Source organism: Apodemus sylvaticus, chromosome 9, assembly GCF_947179515.1.
Source record: "Apodemus sylvaticus chromosome 9, mApoSyl1.1, whole genome shotgun sequence".
NCBI lineage: Eukaryota > Metazoa > Chordata > Mammalia > Rodentia > Muridae > Apodemus > Apodemus sylvaticus.
Genome location: NC_067480.1, coordinates 17,429,892 through 17,450,877, shown reverse-complemented (window position 1 = coordinate 17,450,877; position 20,986 = coordinate 17,429,892). Strand labels below are relative to the sequence as shown.

Below are 20,986 nucleotides of genomic sequence, written 5' to 3'. Positions count from 1 at the left end.
TGTGATTGCACTGGAAACAGCTCAGTATCTATGCCTGTAATCAAGCTGTGTAAGGGCTAGTATTCAGTAACATGCATGAAGGATACTCAGCTATGATAATCTTAGCACTGGGCAGGATATGCCAAAAGGACTGGCATGAATCTGTGGCCAGAATTAGCCTGGGATAAAACCTTGTTTAAAAATTAAAAAGAAAAAAAATGCCCACTAATAAGTCAAATTCCTATCTGTCTAAACATTAATGTGTAGTCAATGAATTTTAATTTAATGACACAGTTTCATTCCAAACATGTATTATTTTTCATCTGAAGTATCCTAACAATCTTTGTTTATTTGGAAGTTTTTGTGGGGTTTTTGTTGGCAGTCTTTATAGATTAAAACACATGTGTGGCTGTTCTTCATTGTTCACTAAAACAATAAATAAGCAGGTGCTTGGAAGAGGAAGTAATATTTGCTGTCTGTCATCATGGCCCTTTGTTTTAAACCACAACTCTGTAAATAGGTCTGAGAGAAACATCCTCATGTGGCTAAATAATGGGACAGCCTAGGATGGAAAGACACCATTGAGTTCATTTGGCTCCTGTGTCAACTGTTCTTCTGTCAGATTCTACCTCATCCACATCTACCTGTCTCACACACCTCAGTCCACCTCCATATATTTCCATCCACTTCCAAAATCTTTGTTGCAAATGGCAATGAAAAGAACTAAATGCATTCAAATTTGAGAAAAATGCTTTAGAAGCAAGATCTCATAAGAAATGAAAATTCATTTCTACTGAGACTTATTCAGACTGTCTAATATTGAAAAGCAATTTACAAATTAATGTGGCAGAATTACTTCAGCATAATTGAAAGAGTAAGAAGTAGTACAGTGAATATTAATTAGCTTGAATGATTTCATACAGTTTGTTCCTTGAAATTTACTGTCAAATTGCATATGTAGTAATAGTTCATGATTATGTCTTGCACATACATAAGGCAAGAATTATAATAAAACACAAGGATGGTTTTAGTAAAGGATAGTCCATATTACTAACTATATGTGCAAATTATGAATATTAATTTACCTTTTTCTAAGAAGTTAGATTTCAAAACTTTGCACTAGCATGCATGAACATCTCTAACAGGAATAGGGTGATTCTAGAACTCTTATTAATCATCTTGAAAACAACTGACCTAGACATACAGTAAAGCTCTCTAAAGTTAAAGGAGATGGATTTACCTGGTAAATGCTTTGGAAAACAGGAGAAAGGCATTATCAAAGACCATGCAAAGAGCCAAGCTAAAAGGAATCCAATCCACCAAGCGCCCAACCACCGGGGGTCATCCTCAGTCAGATCAGAACTATAAGTATGGGGTGGGAGGGAGAAAGAGTTACAACTCATTCAATATTAATTAGAGCTAAGTCATTACAATCACATGTCTTGTAATTCAGGTGCAAAGGGGTAGGCTCTGACTGTATCAAAAATTTTAAGGAAGCCATCACAATGAGTCAAATAGCATGCAGACACACAAGTATAACAAGATTTAAGAATAATGGTCCAGAAAGCATCATAAAATGGCAACCATGGGAGAATAGACAGATAACTCAGTGGTGAAGTACATTTGCTGTTCTTGCAAAGGACCAGGGATTGATTCTCAGTACCAATATGGTGGCTCACAACCGGCTGTAGCTCTAGTTCCCAAGATCTGATGCCCTCTTTTGGTCACTGCTGGCACTAGGCATGCAGATGGTACACAGCCATGTATGCAGGCAAAACGTTTGTACACAGAGAATAAAAATATACAAATCTTTTTAAAGCAGAAAATGCAGAATCATGGTTTAAAATTTTTAACAGTAAATATAAATATGACAAATACTTAAAAACATAAGGGAATTTCAACATATTGTTTAGTTTTCTTTTTTTCATTTATTGTAGCAGACTAAATACACCTCACGGCAAATCACTAATCTATGCTAAAAGTGCCATATACTTAAAGAGTACTTCTTTAAATTATTATTTTTTAAATTTTATGATACTCTAATAATTTAATATCAATAAGTGTTTCCCTCAGATATATCTTTCTGCTGTTAAAGTGCATGATTTTAAAAGATAACTCCTTTCCCATGGACTGCCCTGTTGAATATAATTATCTGCAGAACTGAGCAGGATAATACATAAGGTAACACAAAATGTGAGATATAAAATATAAATATTGGATAAATAATATTTAGTATCATTATCTTGACTTCCTTATAAAAGCAACCTAAATTTTAACTTGTTTTTATATTATCAGAGCTATCTATACCTCTATAATCTATCCCTATAATCTATAAATAATCTATATCTATCAATATGTATAGATATTTGTAGATATATACATATGTAGATATGTATATATCTATATATAGATAAAATATATAGACTATATATTTAGATTATATATGTATAATATATATCAATTCCCATTCTGATACTTATAAGATAATATATATCTGCAACTAAATCTACTGAGAAGTTAATTTGTTAAATTATTATTCTTGAATGACACAAAGGATATATAGAGCATTTTTATAAATCAGTAGTGATTCTATTGGACATTCCTATTTATGAATAAATACATTATCATGATAAAAGAGCTTGGAAGCAATGCAGACACAATGGGTATCGTTATGGGCACACTGATTTACACTTCCTGAAATCCTTCATGGCATTCTGAATGAGAAGTAAGGTTCACTTTATTACAATAGAATAAAAATATTAAAAGAAAAACATATAGTGCCTTGCCTTTGTCCCATAGCAACATCAATGTACACTGTCAACAGCTGTCCGCCCAACACATACCCAATGGCAGGGCCTAGGATTGACATAGAATATCCAATACCTAAGGAAAGATCAAAGGCATTAAGAATAGTCATATAAACAGCTTTGCTCAACATTGTAGCAACAGGGAAGAAAAATAAGTCTACACAGTACAATCATCTTTATCTAAATGAAGTGCCTGCAGCATTACAATTAACTTGGTATTGTTTGTCTTTTTCTCTCAGCAATAGGAAGAGAAACCCTATCAGGTAAGCTGTTCATCAACTCTTTACAAAAATAATACCAAGAGTTCACTCACCTATATATAGAGAAGACTTGTGTGTGGGCACAGAGTCATCAATAAAGGCTGTTCCCAGAGTGTAGAGCGGAGTTCCTCCAGTCCCCAGCAACAATTGTCCGAGGACAAAGACATAGAAGTAGTTAGAAAGCTTAGAGGTTGAAGATGCACATCTGGTGCTATTCCTCGTTAAGCAGGTATCTTTGTGTGTGTGTGGGGGGGGGGGGGGAATGAGAATTTAGAGATTAGCTAACATAAGTATTTATTTACAAATCACATTAACCTAAGATACCTTTTTCCAATTACTTCATTCTGATTGCAGTTAAATCACTTTAAGGTGTATATAAAAACTACAAAATAAGCATTTAAGATACTTGAAATAATTTAGGAGTTACTATCATGCCAAAATTTAGAGTATAAAAAATATTGCTTAAGGTTAGGATCTAAAAGTTTTGTTGGTAACCAATTTAACACAATGAGGAGCCACAAAATGTATTTATCTTCTGAGTTAAGAGGTCAATATGTAGATTTATGAGCTCATGGAAATGTTGTAAAAGAAAGAGCAAACTAGAAATAAAAGAACAAACTACTAGAAACAGAACGGGGGAAAGGGAACTTACGACTGGAGGACTTACAAGGACAAAAAAATGTACTTGAGAAATATGGATAAATGAGAAAAATGTCAAACCCTAAGACCCATGAGAACCGGAGTCAGCACAGCAGTAAACCAGCACTTGTTTGTCATGCAGAGAACCTAAGTCCAACTTACAGCAACCACATGGAAGCTCACAAGAGCTTCTTCTGATCTCCACAGGCAGCAGGCACTATGCAGTGCACAGACATACAGGCAGGCACCCATGCACGGACAATAGAAATACTTTTTCAAAAGATGCAAATGGCGGAACAGCAAGCTACAGATAGGAAAGTCATATAAAAGCAAACAAGCAAATGCATGATCAACACATAAGAAAATATAGACATATTCCAAAGTAAATGGAGATAGGTTTATCATTTCAAGGACATAGAGCCAACCATTAGAGGAAACTATGATGCAAGATTTCCACCATGAAAGACCATTGTAAAAACCTAATGGGTTTGTAAGTGAACGGACATAAACCATCACTTTTGCAGAGAGAGGGGAAAAATAAATAGGTGTGTAGCCAATTGCATAGAGGCAGTAAAGAAAGAACACAAGTTAATCAACCAAAGATGATCTAATTTACACATTATATTCTCAAAATGTTCTTCTGGTATAAACCAATTTTGATATATTTAAAATAGAATGAGCCTTCTAAGGAAAAAAATTCCAAGCACCTTATAAACCAGCAGGTAGGAAGGCTTTATTCACTCATTGATGGAAAGCCTTTTCCTTCTGTAACCCACAGTTATTTTACACAGTTTAGTTTTGGATTTGTTTACATTTTAGTTTTTTGAGACAGGTTTCTCAGTGCAGCAGAGCCTTGTCTATCCTGGAACTCAGTCTGTAGACCATGCTGGCCTCATGAGGGCTGGGATTAAAGGTATGCATTATGACACATGATCTACAGTTTTATTTTTAATTTTTCTTGAAATATCTGTAATCTACTCTGTTCCATAATTCCAGGAGAGACAGAGACAGAGAGAGAGAGAGAGAGAGAGAGAGAGAGAGAGAGAGAGAGAGCCCTAAGTTCCTAAATTATATCTCATATTCTGGGTTCAAAGATGACATTGCAAACTGACCCAAATATTACAAGCTTATAAAGACTACAGTCATCCCCTCCTGCAAGAGCTAATCTACCTGAGCCCATCAATCACTTGGCCAGAGACCGTCTTTGGGGAAAGGTCATACATGTGTAGCTAAATTAAAAAGACGGGACAGGCAACCATCCCCTTACGAAGGGCAACAAGTATAGACCCCCAAGCCTCTGAGTCTGTGCAGTTACTTACAGACCCCACTGCTCAGACTGACCATTCCTTTTTCCAAGTTCTCACCGAGGAAGCAATGTGTTTCACGTGCCCCTCTTCAGATAGGAGTCAAAATCTGACGCTTACCAGACTTGCCACCTGGGGGTTCTCATTCACCTTACCAACCCCTACCAATCAGCGCCACACAAACTTTGATTGCTAAAACAGCCCTGACCTCTACCAGACCCTAGGCTCTCTCTGTCTTTTCTCTCTTCCTCCTCCAGGAAGCCTCTGGAATTTACAGGTTACTTCCTAGTTGCTTTTCTCTCCTATTCCCATAAGTGCTCTTCAAGTTTCCACCTGCCTCCATTTTCAAATGCTTTTTATCAACAAGACTGAGAAGCAGCAAATGGGACCCATTTTCCGCAAGTAACTCAAGTATGAAAGGCAGATGCTAAATGCTAATTATGGTCATTACATATTATACACATGCATTTAACTATCACACTACATTCCATTGATTTGTAGGACACTGCATTAAACAGTTAAGTAAAATTAAACTGAAAATGGAATGCAATTCAAGAATAACCACAAGAGGGAGTCATGATATCGTTCATGAATTCAGAAAAGCAGTGTAGGTGAAATAAGAATCAGACTTTTCTGTAATGGACCAGCCATGAGTGGTCAGTCCTGCCTGTTAGTATGGGACATCCAGTTACTTAGTGTTGATATTGACACAAGAGACTCTGCACAAGTGCTCAGCCCAACCATTGCCACAAAACCCCATAAGCTCCCCAGGGCCCTACCTCTACTCAGATGCATTCAGTCCAGGCAATTGCCCTAACACCCTGAAGGAAGGCTAGGTTCTGCTTTCTCCCGTGTTCACGCTAAAGCAAGAGTAGAAAAGATGCTCCCCAGCGTGAATGGGACAGCATGTTCAGGCCCAGCTTCCGGTGAGAATGCTGGAGAGAAAAGCTCTCAGCTGGAGAACAGACTGTAAAAGATAGTTCTCAAAAGAAACCAAGACTCCTTAATTACCTTAGCGGGTACTTCAAGGTAAGTAAGTTTAAACAAAAGCTGCCCCGTTTCCGCCCTCCCTTTTTTTTGTTTGAACTTAGCAGTGTGTGAATTTGTGTGAATGTGTTTTCTTCTGCTGTCTCAACTTCCCACCTCCCAACTAGAGCTGGTAAGACGGAGACACACTGCTGAATTTCTTTACATCTGACCTTCCCAAATCAGAGAGTATCTTCTAGCCCACTCCCACATTCCTCTCTTGTAATCCCATTTTGCTTATCCTATTACCAGTATTTCAAGTATTTCAAACACTCCTTTAAAAATGCGATAGACAAAACTACAGAATCTCTGATCTTAGGCATGTGGGTCCCTCCCAGCACCTGACTAGAACCAAAGGCCCTTTTCACTAAGGGTAGCTGGTGATCGCGCCCTAGAAAAGATGTGGGAACAATGTTCCTTTGCTTGGCACTCAGGAGCCACCCATCTGCCCACATCCAAGTTACAGGCCCTGCCTGAAACAGGATAGGAACCAGGTGCAGGGTGCGCGCAGAACCTTTCTGTTCTGCAGAATTTCTACAATACAGAGCTCAAGTAAGAAGAGCTTACACAAGGAATCCCAAATGTTTGTCTGCCTTTATAACGAACTAAAATCTGAGAACCATTGCCCGCACAGCCCACCTGTCTACGATGTCGAACTGGCTGCTGTTTCCTCTGAGAACCTGACCCTAATCTGGTCCAGGAATGGAATTTTAAAAGGGGGGGGGGAGATGCCACTGCGTCTAAAGAAAGATATATATATTTATTTCAATCCCAAGGAAATGGATCACAAAAGGAAAAAAAAGAAAACAGGTACTGGAAATGTACACGACCAGAAATGGTGACCCGAAACAATGAGTCGAAAAACCTAAAGACACAATTTAAGGAACTGACACTCCCGACTGGAGAGATGTCTCAGTGGCTAAGAGCACTGACTGCCTTTCCAGGGGTCCTGAGTTCAATATCACATGGTTACTCACAACCATCTGTAACAGGATCTGATGCCCTCTTCTGGTGCATCTGTAGACAGCTAAAGTGTACTCACACACATGAAAGAAAAAAACACTCAAATTTATCAGCAGGAATGTAAATGTGTAGATTTAACTTCTTTGTAAGTAGGTGTTTGGGATAGGTGTATCACTAAACCACAGTACTGGTTGACTCCTATATATGCACATGTGTTTGGATAATTGCAATGCTACAAAGCATACCTGTACACTGCATGTCACAAGAATCAAACAATTTCAGAACACAAAGGTGGGTAAAGGTTGTTGGGTATTTTGTGCCTCCACTCTTAGAATGATGTAACCAGCGAGTTAATAATATAGTACGACAAAGGTTCGCACTATATGATCTTCATGTATCCAAATTATTCTTTTTGTCTTCACTAATATTCAATGCATCAAAGGACACACTTTGGTAAAATACAAGTTAAAAGTGTGACCCAGGTATAAGTAAAGGAAATAGTCCAAAATATTTTAAGTATTTCAATTGAGCTGGTCTATAGATACATTTAATTCTTTGCATAAGATTCTACACAGAATTATCTAACATTTTACTTTTTGCATGTATTGGTTTATATCCATTATGGGCACAATACAGACTTGTTTTCCTTTTATACCCATTTTGCGTGTGACCATGTGCGTGTAGTGTATACACACTTGGGGAGCATGTAGAGCAGGGATGCATGAGAAGAACCGAGGAAGACATCACATTGCTCTCTGCCTTATTTCCTAGAAACTGTTCTCAGGATTTCTCTTTGCACCTGGAACTACAGTGGCAGTCAGCAAGTCCTAGCCATTGTCCTGTTTCAAACTCTCATGGCACTAGGGTTAAAAGCAAATGCATGACCACATCTTGCTTTTTATGGGAGTGATGGGATTTGAACATGGTCCCCATGTTTATGTAGGAAGTCTCCTTACTTTCTAGTCAACTGCCTAGATCCCTTGCCTAATCTTCTCTATTCACCTTTTTTCCCCAATGGCTAGGCCAAGGGTTGTTGTTATTATTCAACAATCAGCAACAGGACTAGGAATATTATATGATTGAACGCTTGCTTAACACCTTCAAGGCCAATGGTTCAAGTTTTAGCATTGGAAAAAAATGTTTTCTTGATTGAATCTTTATGAAAAAAATGCCTTGAATTTCCACCCCAAATTATGAAGTGTGAATGTAGGTAACTACATACAAACATTCTTTTTATTTTAATTACAAGACACGGTAGTATAGGCAAGGGCAACCAGCAATGCAAACAGGAAACAAATGGTTGCTATTCCATGAAGACAAACAAAATTACTTTCCCTCATTTCCCTAGGAAAACCTGCTAGAAGTTGCCCATTTCCACCCACTCTGCAACAAACACAGCCAGCATCTGGTAAAGACTTATTTTTCTTCCCACTGAAACCTGGGAGCTATACACAAAGTCTAATAGATGCCTAATGCTTTAGAGGGTGTTTCTGAACTCTAAGCCATGCTAAGTGTTGTGGTTATTGCATAGTCTGTAAGGACAAAATGGATACTATGACAAAGTCCCAGAAGCTGAATCCTAGAAACTTAACTGCTTTAGGAGACTTGTAGTTTGTCCTTTATCTTCTGACATGCATATACTTCACTAGGTACTTTCAATGAATCATATCCATCTAGTTTAATACCATCAATATTGAAAGCCAGTGTGACATTCTCCACTATGACATAATCACCACTTTGGAACTATTGTTATCAGATAACAAATAATTGTTCTCTGTGGAGGGATCTCCTATGCATTGCCTTATGCTAGGACATGTCATCAACCCTACTCTCGAAATGGATGGCCGAAGCATCTTTCCATTCTCTGGTAGCTGTAATCAAAGATATTTGCATGTATAGCTTATTGTCTACAACAGAAGGTTATGGCAAAGATCGTGAGAATTTACACAATACTGAGATAGTATGATGTTCATGGGCTGCTCCCTAAAGATGCGCTGAGTTTAAGAACAAGAGCAATGAAGTAGGAGAGAAATGACTCCAGCAAGCTGTTCTCTGACCTCCACATGCTTGCAATGTCATGCGCACACATATGCCCACACCACCACACACTCAAAATAAATAAATAATAAAATATAGTAAAAGTCTTTAGGAACAAAAGACTTTGTTTTAAGTACGTTGTAATGGTATATATATATATATATATATATATATATATATATATATATATATATACTACAAACTCCAAGTCTACTAAAGCAGTTAAATTTCTAGGATTCAGCTTCTGTATACATAAATGTGGGTGTGTATTCCCCTACAGAACAGCAAATCTACCCTGTCTTTGTAAATAACAAAGAACTGTATCTCATGTATACGAGTGCACCGAGGAGTTCCAGAAAAGATACCAAATCTGGAGTTGGAACTATAATAAGTACCATCACCTGCTAGTGTTTGCAAATAATTGACACTTGTTTTCAATTACTTTGGCCTGAGTCAGTTTGTACTGGACAAATACGTATCAACGTGTAATAATATTTTAGTAATAATTCCTAAGTCCTTCAAACTATTGATGTTGTTGTTGAGTTATTCATTCTCCAGAGGATATATAGTCCAAATGTAAAAATCCTTAATATTTCTATTCTCTTGTTAGCAGTTTCTAAAAGAACTGGTATCATAACTCTCTAGCATGGATTTGGGAAACTACACATATTCTACAATCTTAGTCTGCCTTCACCATTGATAATGACTCTGGGCCGATGAATCCCTATAGGGTTTTAACTTGATAAAAATGTTAAGAATTTGTGTTAGGTAAAGATTCAGATTTGTCTTTTTCAGGACAATTATAATTTTTTCTACTTAGTTACTCAGTGTATCCCTTGAAACCAACTTGGGAAAGTGGGCCCACTTCACTTCTGAAGGTTGACATTATGTTGAATCTGAGATCAGAGTGGGCAGTCAGGGAGCATTTAGAGCAATGAGCATTCATTAGGTCTTCTTTGAATTTATTTTTGAAACAGCAAAATTTACTCTAAAAATATGTGCCGAAGTGAGACTTAATAGCAATGGCCTTGTGTTAGTTCTATTAATTAGACTTTGTAAGGTCACATATACTTTAACCCATGAGAAACAGCCATTATGACTTGGCTGAAAGACTGTTCTAGAAATAATAGAAATAATACAGAATAAAAGCCTTATGATTCATAAATTTGGATGACCTGCATATTATAATAGTGTGCTAAGAATGGATAGAAATGGAAAAAAGGTGAGAATGTCAAAATGATCAGAGACAAAAACCGTAATTATGAACTATCCCAATACTTGGCAAATGTAGCAATAAACAAGAACAGTCTCTTCTAGGGCCCAGTTATCTCACCTTCTAGCAAAGGCAAGGTTAGTCTTTAGCAAAGGGCACAATCCGGAGCTTCTCTCCATCGGGAATTCAGTCCTGCCAAAGTCCAAACACCAGCAGCCACAGAGGCCAGAGAATGCAAACAATTACCCTATCCCATCCACTGAGCTGCTTTTCTAAGAGTTGATGGAAACACAACACGCCCATTTCTTTAATGTGTTGCTAGGTCTGCTTTTGGGGGCAACAGCAATGTTAAGCAAGTGTAACTGACTGAATAGAACTAAGGCTGGAACTATTTATTACCTTGACGTTTATAGACAACATTGGCTGACACCTCTTATACTACGAGACGGCTGTTGAAACACTGTGTCTCTTTGTCTGGGCAGTGCCTGTATGTGTTCCTGTATGTATGAAAAGAAACTTTGTTTTGCTATTTATTATTAAAAGATTAAAAGAAACAGAATGCACAGACGTAAGATTAATCTCTGTGGAGCAAAGTCAACTTCAGCAAATACCAGTCTAGGTTCAATCTTGCTGTGTGTTGATTTTGAAAAACGATATAAATAAAATATTACATAATTCAGCCTTAGTATTTCCTTATGTGGTTGGCTGTATTGTTTTCCAAAAGTAATTTGTTTTTCCCCTAGGAAAATGACTAAATTTCATTTCCCCATTGACATTAGGATGAGGATATTTAGCATTTAGCATGTCAGTTGTTTTACACAATAAAAAGGGGGAGGTGAGCTAAGTCACTTCTGAACAACTGCTTCGAAGACTTGAAAGTGACTGGTCACTTATTTTACTCGTCAATTTACAGAATGTAAATATAAAACATTACTCACCAGCCACAATCGTCACATAAAAATGGCTAGGGATTAGCTGGCATTTACTAATGAAAACCATGAAGAGTAAATACAAAATTGGATTGACCCATGAAGCCACAATGATCTGAGAGCTGATGCTAATATATATAAGCAATAATGTATAGCCAGATGGTAGGTTGTACAGGTCTGTTACTCATCAGCATCAATTCAAGGAGTTACATTTCACCGATGTGATACAAAACACTAGGGATGCAATGATAAAGCAGACAGAGAGAGGATTTCTCAGTAAAGGTGGTACACTCATGCCTTCACCATTTCCCCTCTAATACCATAGTCATCATTCTGTTTAATCAATAAAAGCAATTATAAGAAGACTCTGAGGATGAGTTACTGATGGCTAATGATGTTGATTATTCAAGAAATCACATGATAGTGATCTGTGGGTTTTATTTTTGCTTCTCTTTTCCAACATTTAGGGCTAAAACTCAGAGGACAAAGGGAGCTAGGACACTGGCCTCTAATAAGAAGTCAGGAGTCCCACCTCTGGGTTGATTGGTGCCACATTGGTGGTTGAGATTTCTATCTTTATCCAGAAAAGTAGCACCCAAGTCCTCCTTTGTTTATTCTATGGGAGGAAAAGAGGAAGCCTACTTAGGAAAGTCAGGACTCTCTGCATTGTCCAACCAAACCACCACCCTCCACTTTTGTGACTGTATAGCCATTCCTTTCTCTCAGAGAGCATGGGATCAGTAATGTTCTAGAGAGGTCTGTAGCATCCACTTGACAAGGAGCCTCTTTCCTTGGTAAAGAGTAGAGGCCAACAGGGATCCTGGACTTCAGGATCCCTATCAGTTTATTATCTGATAATAGAGTACAACTTACACCCTCATCAGACCTGTCCAAGCCTTGCAAAAGCCAAAAGCTAAATCAAGAACAAGTTTAAATAGCGAAGAGTTGAGAGCAGAGCTTGCAAGATAGTCTCTACAATTCTGAGTCCACCCTGATATACACAGAAAGCTCCAGGCTAGTCAAGGTTAAATAGAGACCTTCACATGCACAGTTACATAGACATACAGACACAGACACACACACACACACACAGAGAGAGAGAGAAGAGAGAGAGAGAGAGAGAGAGAGAGAGAGAGACAGAACAATTTTCAATACCTCATATAAAAGGATTTCACAACAGATCCTAAAGACTGTAGTTTAGAGAATTAAAGAGTTTATGTTTAAACATAAATGATTGGTGAAATATATCACGAGTCTGAAAAGTACAAGATGATTGGTATTTGAATATCCCTGTATCTACTAGAGAAATTATTTGGGAAGAGTTGCCCCCCCCCCAAAAAAATTCAAAAAATTGTCAAGCTGAGAATCAGAATAATCAAATTGTCTGGCTTAGAGCATTCCAAAGCATACACTAAAATGTTTAAATTAGAAATCAGAAAGCAGGTGGATGGCATTGAATTTGGGACCTGCCAAGCCTAGAGATTGAGACACTGTATGAACTCCACCTACACCAAACACCTTCTTCCAAAAATTGTAACAGCACTTTCAAATTTGTTTTATGAACCCAATGGTCCTCTTAAGGTAAACCAATCAGATGGAAAATAAGGAAAAATACCTTCTCATTTGAATAGAACAATTTCCTGACCACATATTACTAAGTAGAACTCAGAAGTTACATGTAATTACCACGTAAAATTTGTCCTGTGTGTGAGGTTGACTCAGTATTTGAGAATTTTAAAAAGTGTAATCTACTAACTACATCAAGGCTTTAACAAAGTAATATTTCACAAAATTCAATAATCACCATTTAGTAAGAGTTCTCAAGCAAAGAATCATGTGGAACTATCCCAGCCTTGGCGAACAACTACAAAAAACATTCAGAATTGGTAGAAGATTGAAAAAAACATTCCCCTAAGATAAGAATATTAATTTTTATCACTTATTTAAATAGGGTCTTGCTACATTGCCTTAGGTAATTACTACTCAGTATATAATTCCTATTAGCCTCAAACTTGAGGCAATTCTCCTGACTCCCTGTTTTGGATGACAATATACATATGAACCACTATCCCAACTGCAACTTCTATTCAAATAAAACAGGAAGTTCAAGCCAAGCAGAAAAAGAAAATTAATGACAAAAAGAATATTTAAAAAGATACAGGCAGTATTTACAGAAAACACAACCACCTACATAGAAACCAAAGAATCTAGACAAGTTCAATCAGTGCTAAATGATGTCAGTAACCTTACAAAGTACAAGATAAAATATAAAGTTTATTATGCTTTTATTTTTAGAAATATACACAGACATTGAAATTTAAAGTACAATGCCAGTGAAATAGTCGCATCAAAAGACAAAAAAAAAAAATTCCATGTGAATCCAACAAAATTTATATATCTTTTTCATGCTGAAGCTATAAGACACTGATTGAAAGCTATTTTAGAGATTGCCCCAGTTTGCTCTCTATGGTTATGATAAAGAAAGCACAGCAAAAAACACCGTAAGGGAGAAAAATGAATCATTTCACTTTACAGTTTAGAGAGTAACAGTTCTGCGTAGGAACTAAAGGCAAGACTCTAGAAGGAAGAACTGAAGCAGAGGCCATGAGGAAGACTTTTTCACTCTCTTGCTTGTCTATATGCTTCTTTGAGGCACCCAGGCTCACTTGCTGAGGAGTAGCACCACATACCATAGACTAGGCCTTCCCACATCAGTCATTAAGCAAGAAAATGGCCCTACAGACTTGCTTACAAGTCTATCTAATAGAGGTATTTTCTTAACTGAAATGCCGTCTCCCCGATTCACAATAGATTAAAATGTATGTATAATAGCATAAACCTGCTGGGCTGTGGTGGCGCACACCTGTAATCCCAGCACTCTGGGAGGCAGAGGCAGGCAGATTTCTGAGGTTAGCCTGTTTTACAGAGTGAGTTCCAGGACAGCAGTGGCTATACAGAGAAACCCTGTCTCAAAAAAAAACCAAATCCAAAAAAACCAAACAAACAAACAAACAAAAAATAGTATGAACCTAACCAGGGAGATAAGAAACCTCAACAATGAAAACTTTAAATATTAAAAAGGGAAGCTCAAGAGTACACTAGAAGATAGAAATACCTCCCATGGTCACAGATAGATAGAATTAACACTGTGGAACTGTCTACATTACCAAAACCAATCTCCAGATGCAATCTATTTCTCCTCAAAATAAACAGGAAAACCAAATTCCAAAATTTATATAGAAGCACCAAACACTCTGGATCCTCAAAGTCAAATTGAGAAAAATTTCAAGGTCAGAGGTATCACAGTTATTGATTTTAAGTTTTGAGACAACCATCCAAAATGGAAGAAACAAAGTTCTGGCACAAAAATAAACACATTAATGCAACACAGAACCTGGAAATAAACCCATACAGAAATAGCCACTTGATTTTCAACCAAACTGCCAAAAACATACAATATATAATAATACTATTCAACAAAATGCACTGGCAAAATTGGGTAAACACACACAAAGGAATGAAACTGGTCCTTCACCTCTTGGTCTGTACAAGTGATGGATGGAGAAAACTCCAACTTTGAAATTACCAGAAAAAAACAAGGAAAATACCTTTATGTATAGAAATAGACATGAGCTGTTTGAAAAGGACTCTAAGAATTGACACCTGAAAAATGTAGAAAATAAAAAATATCTTCTGCACGGCAGAGGACATGATTAACACTGCCAGGAAACAGTCTTCAGAATGAGAGAAAATCCTTGTCAGCTTCATATCTAACAGATGATGAGTTTCTAGATTATGTAATGCTCTCAAAAAATAAATACAAAACTCTAGCAACTAAGTCAATAAGTGAGCTAATGAAACAACTGCTGCTCAAAAGACAAAAAAACACATTAAATGTTTCAAAGCAACATTATTCACCAAGAAAATGCAAACTAAAGATTCATTGAGAATCCATCTTTCCTCATATACAATGTTTAACTATCAAGATAAGAAATAACAAAATAAGTAGTAAAATGGAAGATACAGGTAACCCTGTACTTCATACTGCTGATATGAATGTCATCCTAAAGTCCACATGGAGTTCCTTATAAAACTAAAAGCAGCTCTACAATAAGTTGCAATTCTAGACCAAAGCACCACAGTGATATATGTAACCATCCATTGATATTGCAGTCTTGCTTGTAAGAGCTACATTATCAAATCTGCACAAATGTATGTCAACAGATGAATGGATAAAGAAACTGTGGTTTACAGGCTCAGTAGAGATTTTTATTATATCTTTTGTTACTTATTTGCATTTGCATATATGTGGGGGGTACAGATATGGCACAGTACATAAAAAGAAGTCAGAGAACAACCTGTGAGTCAGTTCTTTCTGTTGATCATGAGGGTTAAAAGGATGGAGTTCAGATCATCACTCTTGAGGGCAAGGACCTTTACCTGCCGAACAATCTCACAGGTCCATAGTGGAGTTTTATTCAGCCATGCCATAAACAAGCAATAACTAGAACCTTTTGAACCAGAATCATAAAATATATTAGGAAGAACATAGCAAAGGAGGGTTGATTAAAAACATTATGTATGAAATTAAGTAATACAAGACATAGATTCTATAGCTCCATCTCTATTAACAGCAAAGATACCATATATATATATATATACATATATATATATATATATGTATATATATATATATATATCACAGACATATTTATATGTGTAGGTTCAGCCAGTTGTTTTATTAAGCTCTATTTTAAATATGTATTGTGGATATGTGTATGAATGTAGTAGACAGATGGATGAGTGTGAGTGAATACTGGATGTGAGTACAGGAGCAGGAACAAGGACAATACCAGGCCGGGGTTGCTTGCATGCACACATATATTTTAAAACATGCAACAATCTTAAATTAATAGTGGGTGGCCTAGGTGAGGCTATCCTAAGATGTACTTCCTTCTCCATGCTATTCTTACTAGTCTATCTTTTCCTGAAAGTCTTAGAACATCCCATTACTATGTTGGAATTTAGAGAATGAAGATATCCAAAATCAGGGAAAGGTGTCTACTAAAACGGCCTTGTTTAATTGTGTGATAGGAAGATCCAATTATCTGAGCTACACTAGCAATTCTTCTCATAGGCTTTAAATGTGGAAGTTTCAAAACATTTGGCCACATTTTGGCAAGACATCAAGACCAAGGGTGCCTCTAATGAAATGCAAACACAATCTATGGGAAAGTTTTTACTCCTGTAGTGTTGTAACACCATCTCCAGTGACAAACAGAAAGCCGGCAGCCATTTAAATCACCACAGACTTCGTCATCATTCTATGCTACTATTCAAGGAAGGCTGAACCTCACACTAGGCACAGCCTTAACTCTGAAGTACTTATGACAATTTCCAGTTGAAGGAATCTACATGGGATCACAGAGCTGTCTCACAGTGCACAAACAGAATTTCTCCTTGACTCTCATGCATGCAATTGCATCTAATGGGCAATACTATTAAAAATAAAAGAGCTCATTAAGCCTGACACTGACCAATGTGTGCACTTTTAAGGAACATGACTACGAAAATAGAATTTCCTCTTTTTTTTTTCCTCGCCACAAACCACATTTTTTACCAATCTTTGAGGAAGCTTAAAGAAGAAAAAGAAAATTACTTAATCTTTACCTCACAAGCATTTTATCTACTTACACACAACTATGCTATACCTCACTTGAAAATCACATTAGACATCCCTTAAAAAGAATCCTGTACTTCAGCATCCCTCCCAAGCACGCCAGTGAAAGCAGTATTTTATTAAGTATCTATGACACATCAATAATACTTTCAAAGCAGTTCCACGGCTTTCTAAACATGCTTCTCTTTTTAGCTTCCTCTGTCACACTGGAAAATATCAGATATGAAGCATTACTAATAAAACCATTCATGGACAAGAAGTTTAGCTCAAATTACTAAAGAAAATTCTAATTCATTACACACACACACACAAGTATGATCTGAAAATCCCAATGAGTCACTCTGAACTCATTGACCAAAGAACACCATTGGCACACTTGTCTTTGTCGATCTCACTTATGCCCTATACTAGGTTACTATATTAGTAAGCACATGTTGAAAGAATGACTTGATGCTCTCATAGGTCTAAGTATGTGGGTATGGCATCAGTACTTTGTGAGATAGAAAAATTCTCACTAAACAAACAACCACTGACAGGTCAAATACTCAGGTCATGGATACTTCTTATAGAGACCTTAAGAAGGCATGTCCTTCTATGGTAGACCAGAACTAGGCAATAATTCAGGACACATTAAATAAAAACAATCCCCCAGGATAATGATTACTATTTAAAATGTTATGGGAAGACTGAATCACCTGTGGTGGTTTCAAGGAGAATAGCCACCAATGGTTCATATTTGAAAATTTAGATGGAACTATCTGGTAAGAATTTGGAGGTGTGGCCTGGTTACATGAGGTGTGTCTCTGAACTGGATTTTGAGATTTCAAAGGCCTAGGCTAACCCAATGTCTTCCTCTCTGCCTCATGCTGGTGGAGCAGATGCAAGCTCACCACCACCCAGCGCCTGCCTGCCTACTCCTGCCATGCTCCTACTATAGGCAAACCCTCTGAAACGGAAACCCCAAAGAAACCTCCTCTTCTTTACATTACCTTGTTTGTGACATTTTGTTACAACAATAGAAATGTAACTAAGACAACTTCTGATACCCCAAACCATAGTTTCTTCTCAGGCATTTACTAGCCCTGAGCATGCCCCAGTCCTTTTATTGCATATATTACATTTAAACTAAAAGGATTTGTTACATTACATTAGGAAGAAGCCTAAATAAAGATTAGTTCCATTTAAAAAAAAAAAAAGAAGAAGAAGAAGTATCAAAGAAAGAATCCTCATGGTCAAACAAAATTACAGCACCTGTACAGAATTGACAGTTAAAATATCTTAGGATTGTTGTCATGCCTTCTTTAATATAGATGAACAAATATTCCATATTTCAAGTGAACAAGCAAGAAAACGCCACCCAAATGTAAGATAAAAATAAGATAGAAACTAGAAATTTAGCCCCATAGGAGGAACAACAACCACCAAAGAGTATACATGGAGGGACCCATGGCTCCAGCCGCATATGTAGCAGAGGATGGCTTTTTTGGGCATCAATGAGAGGAGAGGTCCTTGGTCCTGTGAAGGTTCGATTTTCCAGTGTAGGGGAATGCCAGGACAGGGAGGCAGGGGTGGGTGGGATAGGGAGTAGGGGGAGGGGATTGGATAGGGGGTTTTTGTAGGAAAATCCAGGAAAGGTGATAGCATTTGAAATGTAAATAAAGAAAATATCTAATAAAAAAAAGAAACTAGAAATTAACTCTCATTATACTCACTTTCTTAAAGCAATAGTTTAGAGTTACTTGCGACAACCAACAACCTTTGTACAAAGGTCTTTCTATCTAATCTACTTTTTTTTTTTTTTTACTTAAGTTATTTACTTTACATCCCAATCACTGCTTGCCATTCCTCCTTTCTTTCCAGTCTCTCCCCCTCACCTCCACTTTCAGCCCACCATCCACCTCATCTCCCCTTCTCCTCAGAAGAGGGGAGGCCTCCCTTGAATATCAACTAGTCTTGGCAATTCAGCTTAGAGTTGGACTAAGCTCATCTTCTTCTACTGAGGCTAGAAGAGAAAACCAGTTAGGAGATCCAAAGGCAGGCAATGCAGTCAGAGAAAGACCCTGCTTCTATTATTAGGAGTCACACATGAAGACCTAACTGAAGAACTTTTACATATGTGCAGAGTGCCCAGGTCTGTCCCATGCAAGCTTTCTGGTTGCCAGTTCAGTTGTTCTAAGACCCTATGTGCTCAGATGAGTTGATTCTGTATAACCTACTGATTTTAAACCTGTAAAACCTAGTTGTCTATAAATTGAATTTTATTTTCCTCACTGACAGTTACCTTCAGTACAGAAGTTATTTTGATCAGCAACATTAAAATAGTACTCATGCAATAGGAATATAGATGACCTTGAATAGAACCAAAATATTATATAGTAAAGATGTGTTATATATCAAATCATAGTTTGATTAATGACTGGTTAATATTACAGTTTAGTTTCAGAAACACCATAAGACCAGGCACAGTTGTGCACACCTTCAGTTCCAGCACTCAAGAGTCAAGAGGCAGAGGGATCTCTGTTGAGTGTCATGCCAACTTGGTATACAAAAGTGCTCCAGATAGTCAGGTCTACATCAAAAACAAGTGTCCTGCTGTGAGTGGTGGTGCCCAGCGGTAGTACAAGAAGGTGCAAGAACTAACATTTAAGGCATCCTCAGCAATAGTTCAAAGCCAGCCTAGGTTTGACCTGTCACAGAATCCAACATCAAAACAGTCAAAGCCAAAAATGAAAAGATAAGTTTTAAGCACTGTCAAATATGGACTTACTTGGAAAGGTTTTATGACATTTTTCCATTTAGGCTCAATAAGTTCAAAATTTAACCTGTAGAAATAATTATTTCTCTTACCTTTAAAACCTTCTCCTTTTTGTATCAAGTAACAACAGCCAAAACTTCCCTGTGATAAATTCCATCATCTCCTTGCAAAGCTAATTACCTCCGATCTTTATGTCTCTATAAAATCTCCAGATGAAAAGAAATATATCCTTTGTCTTCAGCCTACTTTGGTTTTTACAAGACAATAGGAACAGTGCTAATCCAGATTCCCCCTTTCTACTTCTGCTGGCCCTCACCCCCTCTGGTGCCATTTCTCACACCTATAGACATTTTACATGCTACTCCTATTTCATATTGGGTTTTTCTCTACTTACTAACTATATTACCTTACTTTAATCTCCTCCTAGAGATTAACTCATCCAAAGTGATTTCCCTCAAGTGGAAAAGAAAAAAAAAAAACTCGGGAAAACAAAGCATGCAAGCCTTTCGGTTCCCTGAATTCATTTCAAAAGAAACTACAGGGCTAGTTTCAGTTGATAAAATGAGATTTGTGCTTCCTAAGTTCTTTTACGTTAAGGGTTTTTGGTGGGTGTTGTTGTTGTTGTTGTTGTTGTTGTTAAGAAACAGCATCAAGTATTCCAGGATGCTTCAAGAATTGCTCAGGAGCCAGAAGACGACCTTGAACTTCTGATCTGCTAGCTCTATGTCCCAGAGCTCAGATTACAGGTGTGGCACCATGCCCAGTTTATGCTCTGCTGGGAACTGAACTCCAGCTGTCGGAGCATTAGATCGGTAGTTAGTTCCATCCCAGTGCCCTGCCCTGACTTAGATATTTTCTTACTTATGAACATGCTGTGGGCTCAGGCTTCTAATTTACTTACTGGTGCTTTCAAGACATTTATTTTTCTTCACCACTTAAATCTCCAGTTCTTTTTCTTTCTCTATATTTCTCACAGTTAGAGAAATAATTCAGATATTTGTCCCATGTCTCCATATTTGTGAAAGTGAATTAACTTACTTGAGCAGAGAAGTTATGATTTTATTTTTATTTTTTAATGGAACTTGCCTTCTTGAATTAAGGCAGAAGGGATGAGGATTGAGCCCAGTTGGTAGAGTGCTAGCTAGTCATGCAAGAAGCTCTTATTCTCAAAACCAACCCAGAGTCTCTCCCAGATGGTGGCATAGGCCTATATCCCATAACTCCCGGGGGCAAAAGGAAGTGAATCAGAATTCCAAGGTCATCCTTGGTTATACACTGTTCAAGGCTAGGCTGAGTCACGTGATAATGTCTGGAAAGAAAAAAAATTGTTTAAATTTAGAATAAAAAAGGGCCCTCAAATCACCCAATATCTAATAAATTATGAATAATAAATA

At 37.3% G+C, this 20,986-nt stretch overlaps 1 protein-coding gene across 1 annotated transcript in view; it reads right to left on the bottom strand.

Moving 5' to 3' along the window:
• The window catches only part of Slco4c1 (solute carrier organic anion transporter family member 4C1), a 50,941-nt gene that overhangs the window by 21,605 nt on the left and 8,350 nt on the right, over positions 1 to 20,986 (bottom strand). The window contains exons 3-5 of the mRNA XM_052193406.1: positions 3,100 to 3,279; positions 2,766 to 2,862; positions 1,220 to 1,341 (exon numbers count right to left, since the gene is read on the bottom strand). Of these exons, the coding sequence (XP_052049366.1) occupies positions 1,220 to 1,341; positions 2,766 to 2,862; positions 3,100 to 3,279 (399 nt within the window). The remainder of the gene's footprint in view (positions 1 to 1,219; positions 1,342 to 2,765; positions 2,863 to 3,099; positions 3,280 to 20,986) is intronic.